The following is a 25,828-nucleotide window of genomic DNA, read 5'->3' as shown; positions in this document are numbered from 1 at the left end:
GCATGAATCCATTAAATTCTTGAAGTAATCAAATTGACCCTTGAATTTACCATTAACCCTTAAAACTACGTATCTTCTGTCTCCAACTTCAATTTTGACAGGGTAGACGTTATTAGTTACCAAAATGAAATTGGCAACATTCTGAGCAGTTCTTCTGGGTTGATTCTTTTCATTAATTCTTATTTGATTATCCGTAATAATTGATTTCAAAACGTACGAAGTATTGGCAATAGAGCATTTGCCTTGTGCTCACAACTTACATTTATCAACTTAAAAAATTGCGAAAATTTAAATGAAGGAGCCTTCAGAAGATGCACATCAATATTGAATATAACTCTGAGCAATTCGATCACTACAATACATTCGTTCTGCTTTTCCAATTGCCAAAAAATATCTCGAATTAATTTACCAAAAACAGTAAAAATTATTGGCGAATCAGCATTTGAACAGTGCGAACAACTACTATACATCAATATCTCCAATGTCAAACAAATAGGAACACAAGCATTCACTCAATGTCACTCATTACATTCGATTCATTTATCAGACGGAGTTTCAATTGGTGATTCATGTTTCTACGGCTGCGAGTCACTTGAAACAGTCTATTTCGAAGGCAGTTTCATTGGAGGAACAGCAGCATTCATATCATGCCGTTCTTTAACAAACATAAAAGTGAAAAAAATCAAAAATCATTCCGAAACAATTTTGTTGTAACTGCAATTCCCTGAAAATTTTTGTTTTCCCAAGTGAATGCACAGAAATAGGAGACTTGGCTTTCTCTTACACTGCTTTGAGAGAATTGAATTTGCCAGTGTCACTTTTATCTCTTGGTCACAAATCATTTGAATACAATTCACATTTTTTGGAGATTGTTTTTCCTAAATCACTAAATAAAATTGGACAAGGATGCTTCAGTCATTGCATCAAATTAGAAAAAGTTGTATTTGACGATAGCTGTCAAATTGACACTTTTGCGTCAGAAATTTTTGAAAAATGCAAAAATTTGAAAAAAAATTTCCCTAAAACACTGAAAATCATAAATAATTCATGTTTTAGAGAGTGCAGACAAATCAAGAAAATTGAATTGAATATTGAAATTATCAATCATTTGTCATTCGCGAATTGTTCTTCTCTTTCGGAAATATCTCTTGGAAATAAGTTGAAAAAACTAAGTCATTCAGCTTTCATCGGATTGTCTAATTTAAAAAAAATAACAATCAACAACAATCAGTACAAAGTTGAAAACAAAATTATTTTTGATACTAAAGAAAACACTATTTTCAGTGTTCCTTGTAATTTCGACAAAACAATATTTATTGTTCCAAATAATATAAATAAAATTGGAAATTATTGTTTTTACAATAATCGCAATATCAATAAAATTGTTTTGCACAACGAAATCATTAGTTTTGGAAGTAATTGTTTCCAATTTTCTGGGATTTGTGAAATCGAAATTCCTCAGTCTGTTTCGGAAATTGGAAATTTCTGTTTTTCATTTACTAAATTCTCTAAAATCGTACTCCCTAACAAATATATTAAATACGGAGATGGCGTTTTCTCACATTCGAATTTAAGTTATTTAGTTATTCCAGGAGAAATTGATGTTATCAGTTGTCACTTTTTATCAAATTCTGTCAATTTACAAAATGTCAAAATTTTAGAAGGTATCACACGGATAGAGAAATTTGCATTTTTCGGATGTACTAGTTTGCAAAGTGTTTCATTCCCAATGAGTTTGTCAGTCATTGGAATCGAATCATTCAGTAATTGCAACAAATTAACACAAGCAGTTTTTTACGGAAAAATTTCACTTTTCAACAGAAATGTCTTTTTTGGATGCAACTCTCTTTCTTTCTTAGTTTTTGCAGATGACATTGACAAGATATATCCACAGTCATTCTCCTCTTCACTCGAGAAACTCTCTTATTGTGGTCATAAACCAATTGACAATGCAACATTTTATTTCCGCGGCCAGACAAAAATTTCAGTGACAAGAAACTACAGATCGAACAAAAATACTATTGGAAAGCATGAAATCGCTTTTGAGAGATGTCCAGTGAGTAAATCATTATTGATGTTAAGTCTGAAAGCTCAGATTTGTATTGTTATCTTATTGACATCAGCAACAATTTTCATCATTTACAAGTTATTTTCTAATGGACTTTCAGTTTTCTCTAAAAGAAAGAACTATTCACAACTCGATGAACCTCACATCCAAGACTCTGCTTAATAAAACAACTGTATGTATTATATAACTTTTTTTTAATGGCTTACATAAGCTAATACACATTTTGTTTCTTTTTGCAGCATTTTGAAAAGCAAACTTAGTAATATTCTATAATTCTTTGTTACATCCTAAAAACTGATGTTATATAGGGGAATAATTCTTTGTAATGATATTATAACAATTGAAAATTGCTATATATTTGGAAATGATTGTCCTGAGTTCTAGCTTTGAGAACGTATTGAAATTCGGTCATGTGGACATCGCAAAAATATCAACAATGTCATTTAATGCTCAAATGCATAAAAAATTACTTTATTGATTTTTTCTCAAATAAAAGTAATAAAGTGTCACTTTTTGTAATATTGTTGTAATTGTATACAATATGTCAAAATTTTTGAATTCGTCATTTTAATAAAAAATCTTAATTCATTGGCGTACCGTCATTCACTTTTTTTTGAATAGTTTACATGAATTTTGATGTTATTTTTTATTATTAGATATCAAATGTTCCATTTGATGTATGGCATTATTTTTATAATGAAAATCATTTGTCTCGTCCTATCAAGTGCAGCAACTGCACAATTTCCATTTCTCAAAAAGAAAGTTTTGTCTTACTCAGCTTCTTTTACGACTTCAAAAATAGTGCAATCAAATATACATCAAACGATATCAAAGTATTACATTCGAAATGCAACTTCAATAACAACACAAGTACATCGAATGGCGGCAGTGTCTATTTTAACTGCAAAAGCTCATTTGTTCAATACAAAATTTGCTCATTATCTTCACAAACAACTATAAGTGATTCATCTGGAGGTCATCACTCCTTTTCCAATTGTAGAGACTCAAACAATTTAAATTTTATCTATGATTCTTCGATTTATCTTTGCGGTAATGACAAAACTCGAAAAACCGTTGTAGAATTTTATGGAAATACTTCCATTCGATCAACAAATTTCAGTAAATGTACAGCAGAATATCAATCTTCCTATTGTCTTTATCCATCAACAGAAGCATCTGTTTCATTTTGTACAATGGAAAACTCAACATGCAAACAATCCGAAGTATTAGGTCATTTTAATTATAAAATGCATTATCTTTCTTATTGTAACATTTTGAACAATGAAGTAGCAGGTAAAGATCAAGGAATAATAAGTTGTAATGGAATTATTACAATTGAAAACTGTTCTATATTTGGAAATAAAGGTCCATCAGAATTTAGAGTTTTTTACAAATGGGGATCACCATCAGCATCAATTACAGTAAAAAATTGTAATGTTCAGAGTTCCCCATCTATTCCAAATGATATTTCTACTGATAATATCAAAATTGAAGAAATTTATTTAAATCTAACTCTTTTTTCTGCTTCTCATTGCGATGAACGAATCTACATAGAGATTTATAATGAAACATTCGATCATGATTATATTAAATTAATTCGATTCTTGGCAGCCACTTTGTCTTCTTGTTTGTGGACTGATTGCTTGGCAACTGATGAAGATATTCCTCGGGTTTCACCTTCATAAAATCCCAAAATCGTGAATTTTAGACATTTCTGAGATTAAAAAAATCGATCGTGTTTTTGATTTAATTATCTGCTTCAAGTTAATTCTCTGAGTGAAAAGTTTTATTTAATCGACATCCTTAAGTATTAAGTTTAGATAGATCTTCCTGAATGAAGTTATTGCATGTATTGCCAAATTTAAAAAGTTCGATTATGTTTTAATTGGCTTGATCTTCTTTATGTATGAAATTATGTTAATACTCTTTTTCATTTGCCAAAAAGAGTAATATTCGTTGAAAAAACAAGTGTCTGATCAATGAGAGTGGCAATAATATATCAAGAGTTACTATACTAAATAGATTGAAATTCAAAATTTCAACCCATAATATTTATTTCACTTTTCAAAATACGAATCAATTGGAGATGTATACTTTGTTTATTCGAATTGGAAAAATGTATCTTCCCGCTCGATGCTGAAAACTGCGTAGTTAAGACCTTCAATAACCGATTCGATGTTAACATTGGTATCAATAATTTTGCTGTTTTTGTTATTATTGTTTGATTTAACTATGATGACTTTTTTACCTGTGAAGACAGCAACACGCAAAATAAGGAAATTCTCAGTGTAAATATGGATTTCGACAAAATATGTTTCTGGTTGCATGAAAATGACATTAGACAAATACGAATTGTGAACACTGACAAGTAACTTGATAGTGTTGAAATACTTGATAGAATCTAAAAATCGATGATGAACAATTCCAACTTCGAAACTGAAATTGCGAAATCGATTTGAAATTTCGTTGAAAAGTTCTTCGAAATTAGAAATATGTTGTTTAGATCCTATTTTACTGTTCATGATCACATGTCGTGAAGGAGGAAATTTGTCAAGTGAAAAAATGTTGCAAAGTCGATCTCGATATGCCAAAAGTGTGGAATAATCTGGAAAATAACAAGGATTACCATAAACGGTAAAGAGATTGTGCGAATAAAAGTAAAGATCTTCACCATATATGATTTGGCTTCGATTAAAACCTAATATAGGGTGTCCAAAGGTGTGTTTAGCACAAACCTGAATACTAGTCATGTGATTTTATCCCAAGCATATGGGGATTCTAAATTTTTGTCCCTATCGTTATCCCAATTGAATTTTTTTTTGGAATTTAAAATTTTTTTCTCCATGTAAACTTAAATTTTAATTTTTACCACTAAAATGCAATATTTCAACAAATTAATGAGTAATAATATTTTAATTTATAATAAATATTATAAATCTCCTCAATTTAATGTAATTATTGTATTAATTTTTGTTGAAAATATAAAATCTTCAAGTAAATGATGTGAATTTAATATTTTTAGAATGTTGTTTAATTGTACTATATTATGCATGTAAAATTTTGTTACAATACATTTTATATGGGATCCCCATTGCCCAATTGAGAGAAAATTGAGAGGTGGGATTGGGCTAGCCCAATTCAAAATATCCCAGGTGGAAATAAAAAAATTAACAATTCAACATAAAAAAGCATCTTAAATAATAATGATAAAAAGAAATTTTGTATGAATTTCAATCAAATTTGTTTTTATTCAACTTAAGAAATCACTTCATTAATGAAAGAAGTCGGGTTCACAACATATCCCGATCTTGAAACGAAACAACATGTTTTTTTGATGCCCTAAACGGGGGGTCGCCAGCAAAAAAAAAGATGTCAAAATTTATCCCAAAAATTTTAAAAAAATCGAAGAAAGTGCATCCCATGGATTATAAAATTTAAGTTTTCACATCTCTACTGAATACTGCGAATAGAAATAAACAAGTTACATATATATAACGTTTATTTAAATATAATCACCATTGGATTCAATCACGCGTTCGCAGCGATCGATCCAGGCTTGAAAGACACGCTTTAAATCATCATGAGAAAATTGCTCAAATTGCTCTCTTACAAAATTTTCAAGATCATCTGGACTCGCGAATTCGCGTCCTTCAGCTCTCTTTTTTAGCGTGCCGAATAAATAAAAGTCAGAGGGTGCAATATCAGGTGAATAAATTGGGTTTGGAACAACTTTGACATTGTTTTCCACCAAGTAATTCATTACCTTATGACTTTTGTGAACTCTTGAATTATCAAAATGAATTGCAAACTTTTGTTTTTGTTGTTTGGATTTCTCAAACTCATCAGAATTGATAATTTGAGTAAGAACATTGTCAATTAGATACTGAGCATTCATCGTATTAGGTTTTTGAAGAATATCAATTGCGATGATGCCATTCACGCCCCAAAAAACCGACAACATCATCATTGGTGTGTCAATTTTTTTCTTCGGGAATGTTTGCGGATTTTCATCCTTCGGGATCCACATGATTTTGGCTTCTGTTGCATATTGAAACCAAGACTCGTCCCCTGTTACTAAAAAGCGAAACTTCTTGGATTGATACGCACCCAATATAGAGAGGAGCTCTTTCGAAGATTGGACTCTAGATTTTTTTTGAACTGAATTAAGGTTGTGCGGAACCCAACGTGTATACGCTAGTTTATAGTTCAAATAATTGTGCAGATAATAACTGACTGCTGTACGTGGTATCTTTGTCATCTCCTCTATCCTTCTGAGTGATGCTCTTGGGTCTTCATCTAGCGCTTGAAGAATTGCTTTGATTTTTCTTTGATCCGGCGATTTTTTGTCAATTTTTATGATGGGCGCCTTTTTGTTCATGAAGTGATACATCCTAACATGATACGTTACAGTGGAATAGCTAGGAGCATCCATACCGAAGCATTTTACCAATGTCTAGTAGATTTTTTTACAGTCTTTGCATTTTTTTGCAAGAGCGAGGATGTTTTCTTTATGATTCATTAAAAAAATGAAAAAAATCCCGCCAAAATTTCCCGCGAAACCGCCTCTTGTCTCAAAATTCATTTTATATCCTGGCATGGCGCCAAAATACAACATACTCATCATATACATATATTCATATTTTTTATTATATATTTATAATCAGCATATATCTCCTTTAATAGTCTCATATAGAGCGCTGTGCTAAACGCACCTTTGGACACCCTATATCTTCAAACTGTCAAAAATGAATTGATTGAAGTCACGAACTGCAATGAAACTATCTTCAATGATAGATTCAGGAAGAGCAAAAAATAATGGGAATGTTTCTGTAAACCAATGGTCATAATGATTTGATATTTCATGACCAATTAAAATAACTTTATCGTAAATGTTGTATTTGATGTCGAGGACAGAATGGTTCTTATTGTTATAATTGATGAAACTTGGTCTGCAGTGATCATCGAGGATATATATTGTGTTGTTGATGTAAAAAGAAAGGTCTGTTCTGCAAATGACATCTTTGTATTGCAGAATTAGTACGGATTGATCTAAGTTGCCGTAATTAGTATTTACTTTGGCATCCGGCATGAAAATAGGGTAGTAAGATTGGATTGGAGATACACGACATCGAAATCGATATAAACTGTAGTAACATGGATTTATAGTTGCAACAACTAATTTAGGATTTAATAATCTTGTAAAATTTGTGAATTTTGTGTGTGGGGGACAAACTCGCCCATTGTCACTTTTCATTAACCTTAAACTTGTAATTTTCATTATTTTAATTAACCTTATTTCTTTCCCAATTCCTGATTTATTTTATTCACTTACTATTAAAAGTCACATTTTAATAAAATATAATAATTTATTTATAGCATTTTTTACTATACTGTAATAAAAAATTAATTATAATAAATTAAATGTTTATTAAATCAAATGTTTTCTTTGCAATAATATTTTTAATGTTGAGTAAACAATGTTGGGATCAAGTGTATCATTTTTCAGACCTTTCTGAACAGCTTCAAGCATACTGATGCATTCGACTTTTTTAAATTGTGTCATTTCTTCGAAATCTCTTGTGACTTTTTTGATAACTTTAACACTTCTCTCTGAATCCAGACCTTTAATTTGCAACTTAATCAGGAATGAAGGAACAACACTGGAATATAACTCGATGACAAGTTCATCGAGTCGAAGATTTTGCCTTTCTGGGAAGTACTGGTGCTTCAAAATCTTGAAATGTGATTCCGAGATGTTGTTTGTTCCATCTCCTTCATTTCTATAGCGAAGCATCCACCTGTCAAGATGATGGCGCCACTGTCGGTCAAAGTATTCACGGGCAGCAGGTTCCTCATTTAAAATTTCTTCTAAATTGTTGTAAACTTCATCAGGATCAATTTCTTCCTCTTCAGAACCAAAGACCAATAACTTCATTAAGTTATAGAAAGTTTCGAAGTTGGAACGATCTTGAAACTTTTCAGCCTTTCTCATGACAGCGCGCAACACATGACGCCACACCAAATGATCTGGCATAAGGGGATGGCTGTTTCAACAGCATTTGTGATTTGAGGTGCGCAGTCCATTGAAAAATAAGATGGTTCGCGATTGATGGAGCCAAAATATGCTGTGAGACAAACTTGTATATTTTCACTTGTGTCGGGCCAAACAAAAAAATACAAAAACGGAAAAACAATTGATTCTGCGAATTTGCCAGTGACGGCATAAAATGGTATGCGAGAGCGCAAGAGCTTATAAGTGGAATCAATGTGATAAGTTTGTATTTGATGTGAAAAAACATTTGCTTCGAATGGGGCGTAATAGAAAATCATACGATCTGGCTTGTGAATAAACTCGATGAGATCAACGGGAGAATGACTCTTAACCATGTCGACAAAAATTGCAAGAGATGTAACATCATCCGCTGAGAAACGGGTATTGATTGCATGAAGGCGTTTAGAAAACTTTTTTAAAGCATCTGTAGATTGTTGAAACATTTCCGGAATGATCCCACTATCAAATGGGATATTAAGATCTTTGAAACACCTTAATTGTGCGTAAACACGGTCTTGATTTGATTCAAAATATCTTGTTAAATAAGATCTATAAAAATATGATGTAATTTGTTGTGATTTGTTTGGAAAAGGGGCAGAATGATTGTGGGTGTTAATACATTTTCGTATGTGGTACTTGTCATCGGGAAGTGTATCAACAAGGAAGCGACATGGACAATTCGGCCACTTACAATTAAATTGGATTTGATTTCGTTCTTTCCTAGTTTTATATGAATAACTACAACCTGCTTGGATTTCTTGTTGCACTCCATACTTAAGCAACTCGATATATGTGAGTTCGTGATCTTGGATCTGCATTAAAATGAAATGATTTGAAAGAATAAAGAATTTTGAATATATTGGTCTTATTTTGATAAGCTTGGTCGTGTTTTGAATAGCTTGGCCATCTAATTCAATTATGATCTTTGAAAATTAGGTGAAATAAAACTAAACATAAATGTAAAACTAGGGATATGAAATTTTGGTTGTACACCACTTGTATGTGCCGGATATCATTGTGTCAAATTTTTTCTGAAATTAACTTTAAAAGTACTAAGTAAGATCATGAGATATAGCAATATATGTTTAAACCAACTTATATTTTGGTTGTACACCACTTGTATGTGCCGGATACCATTGTGTCAAATTTTTTCTGAAATTAACTTTAAAAGTACTAAGTAAGATCATGAGATATAGCAATATATGTTTAAACCAACTTATATTTTGGTTGTACACCACTTGTATGTGCCGGATACCATTGTGTCAAATTTTTTCTGAAATTAACTTTAAAAGTACTAAGTAAGATCATGAGATATAGCAATATATGTTTAAACCAACTTATATTTTGGTTGTACACCACTTGTATGTGCCGGATACCATTGTGTCAAATTTTTTCTGAAATTAACTTTAAAAGTACTAAGTAAGATCATGAGATATAGCAATATATGTTTAAACCAACTTATATTTTGGTTGTACACCACTTGTATGTGCCGGATACCATTGTGTCAAATTTTTTCTGAAATTAACTTTAAAAGTACTAAGTAAGATCATGAGATATAGCAATATATGTTTAAACCAACTTATATTTTGGTTGTACACCACTTGTATGTGCCGGATACCATTGTGTCAAATTTTTTCTGAAATTAACTTTAAAAGTACTAAGTAAGATCATGAGATATAGCAATATATGTTTAAACCAACTTATATTTTGGTTGTACACCACTTGTATGTGCCGGATACCATTGTGTCAAATTTTTTCTGAAATTAACTTTAAAAGTACTAAGTAAGATCATGAGATATAGCAATATATGTTTAAACCAACTTATATTTTGGTTGTACACCACTTGTATGTGCCGGATACCATTGTGTCAAATTTTTTCTGAAATTAACTTTAAAAGTACTAAGTAAGATCATGAGATATAGCAATATATGTTTAAACCAACTTATATTTTGGTTGTACACCACTTGTATGTGCCGGATACCATTGTGTCAAATTTTTTCTGAAATTAACTTTAAAAGTACTAAGTAAGATCATGAGATATAGCAATATATGTTTAAACCAACTTATATTTTGGTTGTACACCACTTGTATGTGCCGGATACCATTGTGTCAAATTTTTTCTGAAATTAACTTTAAAAGTACTAAGTAAGATCATTTATTTTTGCATAATATAATGCCAATATGGTTTCTTTTGATTTTATTTCATTTATAAGCAAATCAGATTTACCCAAAAACTCCACTCCATAAGCGTTCATTTGCTAAATTAAAAAGTGACAATGGGCTAGTCTGTCCCTTTCTCGAATTTTGTTTTGATAACAGTTGGATTTGAAGAAATACGTAAAAATGAGACAATCATTAATGGTGCTGATGATCCTAATAGCAATAAGATTGTTTTTATCGAGAAATATTTTATCTTTGTGATAAAATAATGATGAGGATTTTCAATTTTGACAGAAAAACTGACCCTTTTTTGAATGGTTTACAAAAATCTTTGATGCGTGGAATTATTTTTACACTGAGAACAATCAACCAAGTCTTATCAAATGCACAAATTGCACAATATCTGCCTCGCAACAAGATTATTTTGTCTTTCTCAGCTTGTTTTATGACTTCAAAAGCGGTGCAATCAAATATTCCTCTGACAATATCAAAGTATTACATTCGGAATGCAACTTTAATAACAACACAAGTACATCGCAAGGTAGCAGTGTTTATTTTAAGTGCAGCAGTTCTTTTGTCCAATACAAAATTTGTTCATTATCTTCACAAACAACTACAAGTGATTTCTATGGAGGTCATCACTCATATTCCAATTGCATAAACTCAAACAAATTAAACTTAATTTATCATTCATCAATTTGTCTTTGTGGAAATGAAATATCTAAGAGAACAATATCTGCAAACAATGGAAATCTTTCTATTCGATCAACAAATATTAGTAAATGTATAGCATCGCATTGTTCAGGATACGCACTTTATCCATCATCAGAAGCATCAGTTTCATTTTGTACAATTGAAAATACAACAGCCAAACCTAGTTATGATGTATTAGGAAATTATCTTAATACACATTTTGTTTCTTTTTGCAACATTTTGAAAAACAAACAGAGTGATAAATCTAGGGGAATAATTTTTTGTAATGGAGATAAAATAACAATTGAAAACTGTTCTATATTTGGAAATGACTGTCCAGAAGGATCTAATCTTTTTAACAAAGTTGCATCATCATTTACACTTAAAAATTGTTATGTTCAGAGTACTCCATCTATTCCAAATGGAATTACTACTGAAAATATCAAAACAGAAGAAAAATATTTAAATTTATCTCATTTATCTACATCTAAATGCGAAGCTCTAATTCCTATAATTAATAATGATGAAAATAAAATAATAAACATAGAAGATGACACATTTGATCCAGAATATATTAAATTTATTCGATCTTTAGTTGTTCCTTTATCTTCTGCTAATGAAGATTCGTCTTAGTTTATTTTAATAAAATAATAAAGTTTGTGGATTACAAAATCAATCCGCAAACTTGAATTTTGTTTATAAAATTTAATTTAACTTTTTTACTATATAAAAGATAAAATACAAATATAATATGTCGTTAATTACCATGAAGTTCCTTAAGAGTTGCTTCTAAATCGCATTTGTTTGACAAGAAAGTTTTCATAGACTTATCTTTGTCTAATTTAAGAGCCATGACTTTCTCGAAGTCTTCTCTTTGCTTTGTAGATAATGATATAAGTGCTGCATCGAATGTTTCTCCGATTTCGATTGGGAAATTACACTGAACGCCTGCAATGAGAAATGGTGCAAAGTGCATAGGTGTACGTGTAAGTGCACAGCCAAAATGGTCGTATGCGTATGCTTCAACAATTGGCATTAAGTTGTTATTTGAACTCAAAACACGAACAAATTCGGATGTAGCTTCTGGGTAATCCCAAAATGATGTATTGTACACATTATCAAGTTTAAGAAGTTCAATCGCGTTTTTAATTGTTTTATCTTCTTCGAGTGTTAATTCTCTGAATGAAAATGTTGGATTTGATGGGCCTCCTAACTCAGCACTGAGTTTAAACGTCTCTTCTGGATTTGGAGGTATATCTAAGTGAAAACTGACGATTTTTGATTTTTTAGGTTGTTTTGGTTTCGGAATTTCAACTTTTTCGTTTTGTTTTATGACTACAAATATTGTTGACTCTGGTTGAATCTTCTCAAGAGGCTTTGGATCTGTAAGAATCTGACCATTGTAAACAAATTTATAATTTCCAACAGGGAAATTGTGTTTTGACATCAAAACTATCTTTATTTCCTCTGCGGTAGCATCACTCCCAATTTCAACACCAACTGGTTCATCATTCAACTGTCGAAAGAAATACATTTAGAATTTTGACACTTTACATTTTTGCCACGTAAATTATTGTATTTCTTCTGATGTTTTCACCTTAAAAAGCAAATTTTCTAAATTTTTAACAGCATGAATGCATTCTTTTATGTCAATAAAATTAAAATGTGTATTAATGCTTTTACAAAGGCATAAAATTTCAAACTTTATTGATGAAATTTAAATGTTTTGTTTTGTTATTAAGTATTAACATAATTGATTAAGATTATTAGTGTTTGGATCAATTAAATCAAACAATAAAATATTTTTTAATAATTATTTTTTATTAAAACAAAATAAATAACAAAACAAATATATTATTATTCCTTCTTATCAACTAAATCTATAACATAAGCAGTAAACAATCCTTCCTTACCTTTTAGTTTCAATCCATGTCTTTCTCTTATTTTGAAAGCGTCTTTTGGAAGTCCAAGAGTTGTTTCGTAGTTCATTTGCATTGTGTTTGGATCAGCACTTGTTTCAAGTCTTGCAGCAACATTTACAGCATCTCCCCACACGTCGAAGAAAGGTTTATCAGTACCCAAAACACCCGAAATGATTGGACCTCCAGTATTTATTCCAATGACTAAACTCATTGAGTTTTGTTGGAAGAACTGCTGCTCCAAAATTTTTTTCCTCCTTCATAAGCAAATTGCACAGCCTCATGTTCCAATGTCTTATCGGTAACTTCATTAAACAAACCAGCAGCAGCCATATAAACACCGTTAATTGTCTTAATCTTCGTCAATGTTGGGAATTGTGTCAATGTTGAATCCAACAAAGTCGAAATTATTTCAAGTCTTTCCATGATTTCAGTATGCGACTGTTTATTACACCAGGACACGAAATTCGTGATACCAATGAAAATAACAGTTGCTTTATCAACTCTTGAGATCAACTGATCTTCTTTTCTTCTGTTTTGCGAAGCATTTATACTCGAAGCATCCGTAGAATCAAATCTAACACTTCTATGTCTTGTTCTCGTCATCAAACATGGGAATTGGTCGCTGCTTATTGCTCTTTCCCTTTGTTCAGACTTCGAAATCAATCTCATAGCTATAATTGGCGGCAAAATATCATTCAACAATTTAGAAATTTTCTGTCTTGCTTCTAAATATCTTTGTTCTTTCTGTGAATATTCAGAACAGTCATTCATGATGAATCCGAAGCACATTGATCTATCCCAAACTTCAACACTCGTCAAGTTAACGACAGTCACGAAAACAGGAGTAATTCTCGCATCATCAGATCTCACAAGTAAATTAAAAACATTGTCTTTCGAAGCGGAAACACCGCTTGTATCAATCAATCTTTTGATATAATTCTTCATTGCGTAATAACCATCTCTAAATATATCATTTTTACTTGGTTTGACAATGAATGATCTCATGTTTGATTGAATGATGTTCATTTTCTTTCTCTTCAAAAGTTGGCAGCCACTTGCATTCACATCTTGTATCACGAAATCGCTGTTCAAAAGGAAAACAGATGATGTTGTCGTAGTAAAGATCTTCCTGGAAATTTCTTGGTCATCATTTGTGTTTCTGTTGATTGTCAATGATTTGACAGGATTCAATAGTTCATTCAATTTTGTGAGCATTGACAAATCTTTTTCTTGCAAGAGCATCAGAATTGATTTGTAAGCTACGTCTTCATCGTAAATTACGTAGCTTCTGTACAAACCAAGACAAATGAAAGAGAAAACAGACAAAAACAAAAGAACACTCAATACAATTTTGATGACATATACTTTGTGAAGTGTTCTGTTGAAAGAATCAGTTGAATTCTCGTAATAATCGTATATAGAATTTGACAAATTTGAATAAACATATTCTGTCAAATTCAACAAATTTTCTTTGTCAACTTCCTGATTTGTAATTGAAATTGTTTCGTTGATTAATTCTTTTATTGTGTTAATCAATTTATAAATATCCGCTGTGTTCGTGTACAAATCAGTTCCTTTAGTGTCTGTCAACACTTCAAATGAAAAATTGGATAAAAGAATCTGTTGTGTTGTAATCATCGTTTCCATGTCACTTTTTGTATCGTTATCGGTAACCGTAAAATTCAAAGCAGCGTACAAAGTTATTAATTGCATGCAGTGTGTTGTAGCACTGACAAGATCACTTGTATCGTCTAATAAATAACTTGTTGCTCTGAGGAATTCGATAATTGTGTAAGGGTACCCGATAAAAACGATTAAAGACCCTAAAATAGCCAAGAACGCGTAGACTGATAAATTTACGTTGGAAAGAGGGGATCCCAAGCAGAACTTGATGTTTGAGACATCGTCAACTTCATTGATTGGGTCGAATTTCGTTCTTTGAGTTGTTTCTGTGGAATTTGACGTATTACTTCCAGAACTTTCGATTTCGTCACTGCCAAGAAGGTTGTCTGAGTCTGTGCTCGATGTAAGAAGGTTATGTTCCTGTACAAGGTTCTCGCCATTCATCAATGACGATCGCATTTGGGTTAATTTCTTGACATCTATGGATAATAACGCTTCCCAATAATAAGTCATCTCTTTCTTTCGTCTGAAAACTAAAAATACCATACATATTATAATTTCAATTAAAATAACCGCCAACGATATAATGTAAAATTGAAAGGTCACAATTTTTCTTTTTTCCATTGAATTTACAATGTCAGGAATTTGGTTCAGTAAAATTGGGATTGTGAACGTCAGAACATTGTATCTTTCAAGGAAATTGTTGATAATTCGGCTGTTATTTTCATACAAAGATGTCTCGAAGTTTTGGCCGGCATCAAACTTCGCGTATTCGAATCTAATCGTTAGATTTGAAAAATTTTTGATCGCAGTTTGGTCCCAGTAGCCTAAAACGTTATCTGCTATATCTCTTCTGATGTCTTGAAGTGTAACATCAATGGAATTTATCAATTCGAACGTTTGGTACTTTAATAAATCTTCCATCTTCAAATTTCGTATGGAAACATTGAACGGTTCGTAATAAGAGTCTTGCGAAGCCATTGTAGATGCTAATAACTTCGATATTTCTGCTTGCGGTTTGAAAGAAATGAGAGATAACAGAGTAAATAAGTTAACAAAGTCTGAATTCATGATTGGATTGATGGAATCTGGGTAAAGGCTAATTATTAATAAAATTAATAACGAAATGGCCATAATTATTAATGTAGTCATCAATCCCCAGAAAGATAAAGAAGAAATTGTCTTCAAAATCGAATAAAGACCTTCTGCTTTGGTTGTATCTAGTTTGGAATGCCTCTTAGATAGCTTTTCAACCTTCGTTTGCAATTCTGAGTTTGGATTATTTAAAGAATTTCCATATTCTCGCCATCTCATCGCTAAATCTGCTCTGTGAAGTATGTCTTCGTAATATTTGGAGATCAGCATTGAGATGTGATAGCTATCTGGTGTCTGAAGAAGCTTTGAAAACGCATGATCTTCGAAATTGTGTCTTTCGGTGTTAAATTTGTGCAAAATCTCACGCAAATGTGTTTGTGTGTCTGTACAGATGGAATCTATAATGCCAAATAAAGCGACTCTGATTTGATACAAATCATTTTTCAAATCATTGATTGTTCCTTCATCCAGTTTATCGTATTGGTCGAGAAAAGTGACTTCTTTCTTCATGTCATACAACATTTGTCTGTGAGAAAAAGGAACTTTCTTTAAAGGCAAATCTAACAAATCTTGGTGGTTAAACATGTCTTGTCTATGGATAAGTAGGAGGCATCTGTAAGACTCCAGCTTGACCTTTATGTTTTCGGAGTACAAAATGCAGAATTTGGCAAATTCGGCCGTTTTTGGTTCCAATGTAAACATCATTCTTCGTAAAACACGAATTGTTTTCTTTGAATTGGCCAGATCATATGAGAAATAGGTTGGTTCGTCTAAATCTAGGTCAGAAAGCTCTTCCATTGCGTCATTTTTACTTTTATACAGAATTGAGGCATCGAAATTCTCAGTTGCATAACATACTTTTGATGTAATTGCCAAACTGCTTAAGTATGATATGAAAAGAAGCATGAAAGCCGCAATTACGAGATCTGTAGACGTATTCAACTGAAAAATGTTGTAAATAAGGAAGAAAACGTTGTATAAGAATCCGTATAATGAAGATGTGAAGACAAATGCTGTGAAAAGCTGAGAAACGTATGGGCTTGAAATTAATATGATAAATTGGTATATTTCACCCAAAATAATGAATGATGACATAATGATAAACGCTTTTCGATCGTATTTTGGATACAAAAGTTGTAATTGCATCGAGCATGAAACGTAAATGACAGAAAAGAACGATGGATATGTATCAAGACCACGGCATGGCATATCCTGGACGTAAATAGTATTTGATGATGAATGTGTATCAAACCAATATAAGAATAAAAACATTAATAAGGCTAATCCGCAAAAAATGCTTCCTGCGTAATCGATTTGTTTATCGTATATCAAAAGATGCATTTCTTGTTCGAAATTTCCTGCTGTAACAAGCAAAAATATCGGTGATGAACTTTCGATTATTAAACGAACAGCGTAGGATACTTTTTTATGTAATAAGAGGGATGTTCTGAATATAAGTACGTAGAAAAATATTGATATTTCGAAAAAGGCGATTGAAAATAATATATATGAATAAGATTTCGGCGGAAGAAACATTCTTGCTAGAAAAAACTCTGCACACGCTTTCAGAACTGTGGTTGCTCCTGATTTATCGTTCATTGGATAAAAGCAGCCCCAGTTATACGTTGCAAACATTATAATTAGAAGGACACCTCTGAAGAAATGTATGAGTTTGGGGAGCTTCTCTGAAGAGTTGTACGCGTTGCTTGATTTATACAAATCAAAACAACGCGATTCCTCCCCAAATACAGGTTCAGACATCAACTTCTAAAAAAAATTGTGGAATTGAATTTGAAAATAAAAATTTTATATTTTTTATATTTCAGCTGAGAAATATTTGCTGCGAAACTGTGCTTGATTGAAATTTCAGAAAAATTCGAAAAGTGACTGAAAATTATACTAATTTAAAAATACTTGAAATTAGCTATTATGCATAATAATCTCCATTGTTGTAAACAGAAATTCATCAAAAGTGACACCTCAGAAAAGCTAAAATATTGAATTTTTGGAACTTTTGATAGAGCACGTTTTTAAATATTAATTAAAGTAAATGTATATTTTGTAAAGATTCTTTTTAATAAAAAAAATAAAATTTTGAAGAAGAACACAAAATCTTCTGAAAAATAATATCACATAAACTCATATTATTTTCTAATATATAACTATTTTATATAAAAATCAAATTCAATGATCTTAAAAGCGAAGGATAAACCTCACAATTTACGAATATAATGAGTGGGAATATAATGCTTATCTATCATAAAACCATATGAAATATTAATTTTTGCTTTACGCCTAATTTTTGACAACAATTAGCAAAAAATGTTAAATGTTAACACTCAGTCCATTTGAATATGAAAAATAAAATTGACTTTGATTAAATGTTTTTATTTATCATGCAATTCTTCTTGCGACCAAAGATTTGAATAAAAGTTCAAAAAATAAGATAGCTTAAAAAATAATATACGGTAGTGTTTACTAATAGATGAATAGTATATAAATTCTATTAAAATGGATTTGATCCAAAAAAATATAAAACCAAAAATAATTGTTATAATTTAAATGAAGAAGTAATTTAAAACGATTTTATTTATGATCAAATTTTATATATTTTTTTGGATCAAATCCATTTTAATAGAATTTATATACTATTCATCTATTAGTAAACACTACCGTATATTATTTTTAAGCTATCTTATTTTTTGAACTTTTATTCAAATCTTTGGTCGCAAGAAGAATTGCATGATAAATAAAAACATTTAATCAAAGTCAATTTTATTTTTCATATTCAAATGGACTGAGTGTTAACATTTAACATTTTTTGCTAATTGTCGTCAAAAATTAGGCGTAAAGCAAAAATTGATATTTCATATGGTTTTATGATAGATAAGCATTATATTCCCACTCATTATATTCGTAAATTTTGAGCTTTATCCTTCGCTTTTAAGATCATTGAATTTGATTTTTATATAAAATAGTTATATATTAGAAAATAATATGAGTTTATGTGATATTATTTTTCAGAAGATTTCATTCTATATGCCTATGAAAAGTACTCTCAAAACCAACTTTTTCCTAATTATAATTAAATCTAGAATATTGTATTATGCTTAGTATTATTTCATTTTTCTCATTCAATTTAGAATTTACAAATGTCAAAAAATTGAGAGCTGTCACTTTTGATGAATTTCTGTTTATTACACCATAAAGGCTACTTTTCAATTTTTCGAGCATTGAAAATTATTGCACCATTTTTTAGCTACTAAAATTGCAACATCAACTTTGTGCGGTGAAACCCGTCCTTGTTCAAAACGGCTGAAACTGGTCGTGGCAATATCGTCGGGATTTAAGCAGTCCAAGAATTAGAGTTTACTGTTGTATGTTATTCCTTAATATTAAAATTCCTTTTTATCTTTGATCGATAAGTATATATTCTGAACATGAATATAGATCATACTTAGTAGTTAGATCGATAATCTATCATTTATTTATGGTTTCCCATACATTTTGATTTAAAGATTAATAGATTTGATAAATAATTATTAATTAGTAAGGTATCATTGCATTACAATTCAATCTGTATTATACTTTGCTATTGTGGAGATGTTTTAAGTGTCTTACAAATTGAAAGGGATTAATATTGCGGGAAAGTTTGAATGCAATTTTTACATGGCGGGAAAATTTGAAAAGAAAAGAGGCGCCAAAAAGTGTCATTTTCATTTGGTAATCTCTCTCGAGCAGCCAAGGAATTTTAAGATCTGACTCCAAGTAGGCTTGATTACGGATACGCCAGTAAATCAAAGCAGATCTTTACATCAGTTGTGCGGTGTTAAGATTCTCATTTGATCGAAAACAAATGATGTAATCACTTAACTGGGGTTGTCTCATAAGAGCTCAAACCAGATCAGTGCATCAGTTGTGCGATGTTATTAATCGAATTTGAGCTCAGATTCAATAAAAGTTATTTCCTATCAGATGTCAGCCCTCTCATTACTTGTTTCAGAGCTAGCAGTGGCATTCATTCTCTCATTACTTATTTCAGATCTAGAAGTTTTTATCATTCTCCCATTACTTGTTTAAGCTCTAGCAGTGGCATTCATTCTCTCATTACTTGTTTAAGCTCTAGCAGTTTCAGTCAATCTCTCATTACTTATTTCAGATCTAGAAGTTTTTATTATTCTCTCATTAAATGTTGTAGATTTAGAAGTTGCATGAGATAGAATACATATCATGTGTACGGAGGCACTGCGCGCCTCCTTACCCATTATATGTGAATTTGACACTTTACGAAACCGTTAACGTATATTTTACAACACAAACGACAACACTAACTTAACCTTAAATATTTACAAAGCCACCAACCACTTCACCTCACTAACGTTTTCACTAACGACTTTACTACTGTAAAAAATAAACGTTCTCATTTACAAAAGTATTGCAGCGCTTCCCATTGCTGTGCTTCACACAACAGTTCATATTCTTCACTATCGCTGCTGTCACTCCAATCGTCAGAGTCAAAATCACTGTCAAAATAAATGTTACTCAGTTTTGACAAAGCTAATGAAACACGCTTACCGTTTGTATCATATGCTTGTATAAACTTTCCATTCTTCATTCCTTCATAAACGCTCAAACTAACTTTACCCTTTCTCCCTCGTATCTGATAGAATGTATTTTCACGAGGAACGAAGAACAAATTCTTGAACTCATGACCGTTGTAGTTTGTTATCTCAATAGTTTTCGTCATTTATATAAAAATAAAATAAAAATAAACTTAAAAATAAACTTAAAAATTAATCATATCACCACCCTCACGCGTATGAAAACATAGCACAAAAATAAATTTAGGTGAAGTGGTGAGATCTCACCTGTTTTTTCACCTGTTTTTTCACCCTGTTGAATTCATTGCTTTATAACTCTCTTCCTTTCTCCAACTCTTCTAACTTCTTCTTAAGTTCAGCAATGTTGTCCTCATGAAGTTTAATCTTCCTTAATATACCTTCTCTATCTAATGGTTGCTTTATCTTTCTAAACTGAACTCTACCATCCTTCATAGTATGAATGTAAAAACCTTCTGGAATAGTTCCTGATTTAATGTATTCTACCAAAAACTTTTGTTTCATTGCTTCAGTGACTTTATTTGTCATTTCAATCAAATAAAAATTTTAATATTAAATAAAAATAACGTTATTTTTTCAGTAAGGAAACGCAGGAGTTTTACGATTTATTTGAGGAGTAGGTTCTGGTTTAAATGTTGGAGTCGGTTTAGGAGTTGACTTTTGAACAGGAGTTTGTACTTCCATAGGTTCAGGAGTCATTGAAGGTTTTGCTTGTGAAGGCGTTGGTTTTGGCGAAGGTGTTGGAGTTTGTTTAACTTCAGCTACTTCAGTATTATTTACAACATTTGCTTTATTTCTTTTCAACATCATAACTGCTCCTGCTGTAGCTAGCAAACCTAGTGGGAGACCATATCTTATATAAGGACTTGACCAAATGCTATTTTTGACAGGAGCTGGTGGAACACCTAACCTTGGTGAGACTGCTCTTTGCCATTGTGCAACTCGTAAGAAATATTCAATAGGTGCTCCATAATCGTTTGGTAAAGTTTGTTTCATAGATGGTGAAGGTTCACGAGAGCTTGATGAAGAACTCATTTATAAGCTTTAAAAATAAACGTTCATCCTTTATTCCTCACTGTCGTCCGTAGCTAAGTTATAGTCATCTAATCTTATTATTGGAATTCCATTAGCACGCACCTGAATGGCAAAGCAACAATCCCTCATAAATCCAATAAGTGGCTTTGGTACATTTTCAGTTGCTAGTTCAATAGGTCCTTTAACAGACAATTTGTATGTTATTGGAGCAGTAGATGTTTGACCTTGCTGGAAGCAAAAGTCCACTTCTGTTGGAAAACCACATAAGAAATGTGTGTTGTCATAGCTATCCCATTTATGTTCCACACTACCATCATCCACCAATGACCTCATAACATCTTCATTAAATCCTATCATATCATTGTTTGTATTGCAGGCGTTCGCACCATTTCATAAAATACAGGTCCATATGATTTTTCAGGTTCTGCAGGCATATTTCCATAAGCTCCCATGGAAAGCTGAAGATATTTAAACTTAGGGTTCTCAAAATTAACATAATAGTTGTCTTTCTTTCTAAATAGTGCCCAAATACTTTTAACATTAATAGGCGTATAAGCTGCTGTAAATGTTGCACTTGAACTATCTGTATTCTTTGAGAATGAACCGTCCATAGGAATCCAATCCATAACTTTAACAGGAAAACATAAAGCCTCGTTTGTATAATGTTCTACAAGTTCTGTATAAATGTTAGGGTCTAAAGAGAATGACTTTGGATGAATGAAACATTCATTAAAATCCATCTTTGTTCGAAATAGTTGCTGGGTTACAGTTGTAATAGTAACTGTTCCACTAGCTTCTACTGCCTTCGTTATCATAGTGAATGGTTCATTCCATGGAACAAATTTATTTGTCGGTGGATTTGAATCTGAAGCAAATGCAACTTTAAGAGTTGGATTGAAAGCAATGATATCATTTACAGATATAGATGTGCATTGTAAGGCGTCGCTACTGAACTTTACTTTAAGCTGAATGTTTCTCCAAAAGCTGGAATAAATCGAATAGCTTCTAATGGAAGGAATCTTCTAACAGGAATTCTTAAACGAAGCTTAAAATCAAATGATTTTCTTGCTGTAATTGGACCACTAACAATTTGTCCTGTTCTGCATGTTCCCGAATGACTCCATACATCTTCATGTCGAGTCTTTGAGAAAACATCTACTTTCTTTATTTGTTCGGTAGTTTGTGAGTTTGAAGTTATATATGCTTCTTCTCTTGCGTTGTCTTGAGAATATACGATACGACCATTTGCAAGGATTTGATATCCAGCAACTGCATAGAAAGCGTCATCGAAACCAATCCAAAATCCTGGTGGGTTTGTTTTATTGGAACCTGAACCAATTTCTTTATCTACAATAAATTGACCTTCCATTTTATACGTAATGAATGTATTGTAAAGGTCCAACATATTTTCACCAGGAGGTGAGAGATTGAATGTTACCCATGTGTTATCTTTAGCAGTTCCAGGTTGTGATGGAATCTTTGCGTCAGAATATTTTCTATTAGTGTCACCAATTTGAACTGCATTGTCTATGATATCGAAATATGAGCGAATCTGATGAATATGCTCTGCTGGAGTAAATTCGTTTAACTGTTCGTTCTGCATGTCTTTACTTCAGATAAAAATATCTATTTACTTCATTATTCTCACTCTTCTTCTTGGCATTCGTGGTGGAAGTTGTTTCTTGACATTTTCAATGAACTGTACATTCTCTTTTGTCTCAACTTCTTTCACTGGCGGGTCAGGATTCTTTGACTCGGTTTGTTTTTCAATGAAATTCACGAACTTTGCAATAAGCTCTTGGTTCGTTATTGAAAGTACATCTGGCTTCTTTTCTTCTGGTTCTATTGGTGGCTCAGTTTGAACAGAAGGTTTTATATGGGCTTCGTGGACTTCACCCTTGCCATACACCTTAATGTTGTCGCTTTCTGCATTCGTTAATGGAACCTTTCTTTTTCTTACATATATTTTACCATCTTTACTCTGACTTACGTAATAGAAAGGATGTTGTATTCCTCTTGCGTCATTTAATATAATAGACTCTCGCTCTGATTTTGACAAGCTCATTTTACATCGGTTAAAGTTTTAATTTTGTTTTTTATCTGCAGTTAAATGACTCAGACAAGCCCTACGGACAAGACCCAAGGGGTCATAGATGTTGAAGCATTGAACAAAGAAATTCGTGAGCAAATTTTATCCGAACTGAAGGAACAAAAACAAGAACAAAAGCCAGAGAGACCAAAGAGAAAACTTAGTGAAAAACAACTTGCTGCATTAGCTGCTGGAAGACAAAAGAACCCACGTTTGCTGGCGAAGAAAGCTAGAGAAGAAGCTGAAGCAAAAGCTAAAGAAGCTGAAGCAAAGAAAGAGTAAATGGGTTATTTTTATCGGAACTAAATGTATAGACAAATACCTTTATCTGTTGCGTTCAGTAGTGAAAACCCTGACGTGAATATAAAAGGCAACAGAGTAACGTTTAAGTTTCCAACAGACTGGATTGTGAACATAAATGAAGAGAAGTACATTGGCATAACATCTATGTATATAACACGTCCTTTCAGAAAGGTTGACTTTATACTTCAAGTCGAGATAGAAAATGACGAACAGTCTTTAAGCGCCCAAAACATTCACATATACAAATACTTTAAAGACGATACAACATTGCAACAATGTATGATTTCATTTAATGAGATGTTCGAGAAAAAGTTCAACATTGAAGTACAAACTTTACAGCCTTTACGTGAGTTTCTTGCACAACTGAAAGAAGAAGGTAGTCGGCCACAACTTATAGACTTTCATTATGAATTTAATGAAAATGAAGATGGAACTCATGACTGTCAGTTTGTTATATATTCACCATTCAATGAAGTAGCTAAAAAGAAAGAAAATCCATTACGTATAAGATTTCAAATCTCTGAACCAAGTGATGATTTCAAAAATGTTTTCAATTATGATGCAATGCTTCCGAGGAAAAATGAATTTTCAAAGATTGTAACACCCGGCATTTGGGATAGAAAGCAAGCTATATTATATTCAAACTTAAGTAAGGGAGTTGAAAATGAGTTCATTGGTCATACAAGAACTTCACCACTTCCTAACCCTAAATACTATAAATTAACTGGCTTCAATCGTGAGTTTTGGATAGACATGTTCTCCACTCATGACCATAACTGCCCAGTGTTCTTACCTCCAGACCATAAGGACTGTCTCTACATTGAAGCACAACTCTTAAACTCTACCATCGCAGTATTGTAAAATCTACGCTAGTTTTATTTTTATCACGAATGACCTCATTGCTGACAAAAATAAATGACCTCATTGCTGACAAAAATAAATGACCTCATTCATGACCTCATTGCTGACCTCATTCATGACCTCATTGCTGACAAAAATAAATGACCTCAGAACTTCAACTTACGAATAAAGCTTGTTTTAGTCGTTATTGAGAAGTTAAACTTTTCCTCAAATGCAGGTGTAGCAGACTTACATAATTCAAATCCAATCTCTTGACCATCATGAAGTGCTTTGTAAAGTTTCATTAAACTGAACTCAGAGTCTTTGTCATATGTTCCAACAGGTATGTGAATGTTCTTATCTTCATTGTAATAGCATTGTATAGCTTCAGGAAACATTTCATTTGCTGTTAAAGCAAGGACGTCTTGTTTGACACCTTTGCAACGTGCATGGAATGCAACTTCATTTAAATCGTTAGTGAGTAAGTCTATGTAGGTCTTCTTTCCACAAAATATTGACTTGTATGCTAAACTTTGTTTTCCAGGTGTTATTTCTGCGAAGTCAGAATGAAATTGACCAAGTTTCTTTCCTATAAGTTCGCGACCGTATCTCTTCTTAAACTCTGCTGCGAGCTTTGGTATGTCTTCATTGAAAATATGCATGCTATCACAGTCCTGGTAAAATATTTGAAGTCCCATATCTTCTGCAGTACAGAATACTTCATTCATAATACGTTTTGACATAGATAGAATATTAACACCAAGTGGACAGAAGTTAAAGTGTCTGCAAATGCTTTTCGTTAGCTTGAAAATAGTTTTATCCGAACCATCCAAACCTTCGAACTTCACTATATGGTTGTAATTTCTGATGGCATATCTTATAGCATCTTTGTCATCTACTATGGTTATTTTTGACTCAATAGGTGATAGAATGGTTTTGCCATAAATGCTGTTCAGAATGAGCTTTATATTTTCTTGCAAAGGATTTCCTTCTTTCTTATACTTTAACCTTAACTCAAACAACTTCTTTACTTCATCTCTTATTCTAATATCTCTGTTTCCATCGTAATAGTATCCTTGCAACACTTCACATTTGACACCTTGATATTTTATGAGGTCTTGTAATGTTATATGGTCAACATACATTAAACAGCAAGTGTTTGAACTTCTGGGAACGTTAAGTTCTGGATTTAGTTCAGGGTCACAAACTATTAAAGGAAAGTGTCTATGTATGCCAATCTCTTTTATCTTAATGAGAACAAAGAAGCCAGACATAAACTTTTCACCAATGGGTTCCTTTTGGTCGTCATCGAATAAATGTCTCATGAGA

General features: G+C 32.0%; 10 protein-coding genes and 2 pseudogenes across 12 annotated transcripts, besides 6 other annotated features; 3 read left to right on the top strand and 9 right to left on the bottom strand.

The window, feature by feature from the left end:
* Positions 1 to 243: part of a mobile genetic element that runs on past the window's edge.
* A 117-nt stretch (positions 244 to 360) lies between these two features.
* Positions 361 to 2,868, top strand: TVAGG3_0943370 (ribonuclease inhibitor domain-containing protein; the record flags this gene model as incomplete). The annotated part of the gene is made up of 1 exon (XM_051252996.1): positions 1,730 to 2,230. The coding sequence occupies one exon, from the start codon at positions 1,730 to 1,732 to the stop codon at positions 2,228 to 2,230; it is 501 nt and encodes a 166-aa protein (XP_051078570.1).
* An 83-nt stretch (positions 2,869 to 2,951) lies between these two features.
* Positions 2,952 to 4,765, bottom strand: TVAGG3_0943360 (uncharacterized protein; the record flags this gene model as incomplete). Its single annotated transcript, XM_051252995.1, has 1 exon — positions 4,168 to 4,395. One exon carries the CDS (start codon positions 4,393 to 4,395, stop codon positions 4,168 to 4,170), a length of 228 nt encoding a protein of 75 aa, XP_051078569.1.
* A 756-nt stretch (positions 4,766 to 5,521) lies between these two features.
* Positions 5,522 to 6,794: a mobile genetic element.
* On the bottom strand, positions 5,571 to 6,698 carry TVAGG3_0943350 (annotated as a pseudogene). Its single transcript has one exon. A coding segment is annotated over exon 1 (1,128 nt).
* A 494-nt stretch (positions 6,795 to 7,288) lies between the features above and the next one.
* Positions 7,289 to 10,419: a mobile genetic element.
* On the bottom strand, positions 7,497 to 8,102 carry TVAGG3_0943330 (MULE transposase domain-containing protein; the record flags this gene model as incomplete). The annotated part of the gene is made up of 1 exon (XM_001296717.1): positions 7,497 to 8,102. One exon carries the CDS (start codon positions 8,100 to 8,102, stop codon positions 7,497 to 7,499), a length of 606 nt encoding a protein of 201 aa, XP_001296718.1.
* Positions 10,420 to 11,730: 1,311 nt separating the features above from the next.
* TVAGG3_0943310 (ubiquitin domain-containing protein 7SL RNA1-related family) lies at positions 11,731 to 12,507 on the bottom strand (the record flags this gene model as incomplete). Its single annotated transcript, XM_001301407.1, has 1 exon — positions 11,731 to 12,507. The coding sequence occupies one exon, from the start codon at positions 12,505 to 12,507 to the stop codon at positions 11,731 to 11,733; it is 777 nt and encodes a 258-aa protein (XP_001301408.1).
* A 323-nt stretch (positions 12,508 to 12,830) lies between these two features.
* Positions 12,831 to 17,374, bottom strand: TVAGG3_0943300 (annotated as a pseudogene). Its single transcript has one exon. A coding segment is annotated over exon 1 (4,544 nt).
* Positions 17,375 to 17,560: 186 nt separating this feature from the next.
* Positions 17,561 to 17,598: a mobile genetic element.
* Positions 17,599 to 18,776: 1,178 nt separating this feature from the next.
* Positions 18,777 to 18,813: a mobile genetic element.
* Positions 18,814 to 19,827: 1,014 nt separating this feature from the next.
* Positions 19,828 to 25,828: part of a mobile genetic element that runs on past the window's edge.
* On the bottom strand, positions 20,524 to 20,760 carry TVAGG3_0943270 (uncharacterized protein; the record flags this gene model as incomplete). The annotated part of the gene is made up of 1 exon (XM_001297928.1): positions 20,524 to 20,760. The coding sequence occupies one exon, from the start codon at positions 20,758 to 20,760 to the stop codon at positions 20,524 to 20,526; it is 237 nt and encodes a 78-aa protein (XP_001297929.1).
* Positions 20,809 to 21,039, bottom strand: TVAGG3_0943260 (kinase C-related family; the record flags this gene model as incomplete). The annotated part of the gene is made up of 1 exon (XM_001297927.1): positions 20,809 to 21,039. The coding sequence occupies one exon, from the start codon at positions 21,037 to 21,039 to the stop codon at positions 20,809 to 20,811; it is 231 nt and encodes a 76-aa protein (XP_001297928.1).
* On the bottom strand, positions 22,898 to 23,332 carry TVAGG3_0943250 (uncharacterized protein; the record flags this gene model as incomplete). The annotated part of the gene is made up of 1 exon (XM_051252994.1): positions 22,898 to 23,332. One exon carries the CDS (start codon positions 23,330 to 23,332, stop codon positions 22,898 to 22,900), a length of 435 nt encoding a protein of 144 aa, XP_051078568.1.
* Positions 23,378 to 23,638, top strand: TVAGG3_0943240 (uncharacterized protein; the record flags this gene model as incomplete). Its single annotated transcript, XM_051252993.1, has 1 exon — positions 23,378 to 23,638. One exon carries the CDS (start codon positions 23,378 to 23,380, stop codon positions 23,636 to 23,638), a length of 261 nt encoding a protein of 86 aa, XP_051078567.1.
* TVAGG3_0943230 (uncharacterized protein) lies at positions 23,957 to 24,520 on the top strand (the record flags this gene model as incomplete). Its single annotated transcript, XM_051252992.1, has 1 exon — positions 23,957 to 24,520. The coding sequence occupies one exon, from the start codon at positions 23,957 to 23,959 to the stop codon at positions 24,518 to 24,520; it is 564 nt and encodes a 187-aa protein (XP_051078566.1).
* TVAGG3_0943220 (organellar and viral DNA polymerase type B) lies at positions 24,667 to 25,644 on the bottom strand (the record flags this gene model as incomplete). The annotated part of the gene is made up of 1 exon (XM_051252991.1): positions 24,667 to 25,644. The coding sequence occupies one exon, from the start codon at positions 25,642 to 25,644 to the stop codon at positions 24,667 to 24,669; it is 978 nt and encodes a 325-aa protein (XP_051078565.1).

Source organism: Trichomonas vaginalis, chromosome I, assembly GCF_026262505.1.
Source record: "Trichomonas vaginalis G3 chromosome I, whole genome shotgun sequence".
In the NCBI taxonomy this organism is placed as follows: Eukaryota; Parabasalia; order Trichomonadida; family Trichomonadidae; genus Trichomonas; species Trichomonas vaginalis.
The sequence above is the reverse complement of the archived record's forward strand: the minus strand, read 5'-3'. Positions and strand labels throughout refer to the sequence as shown.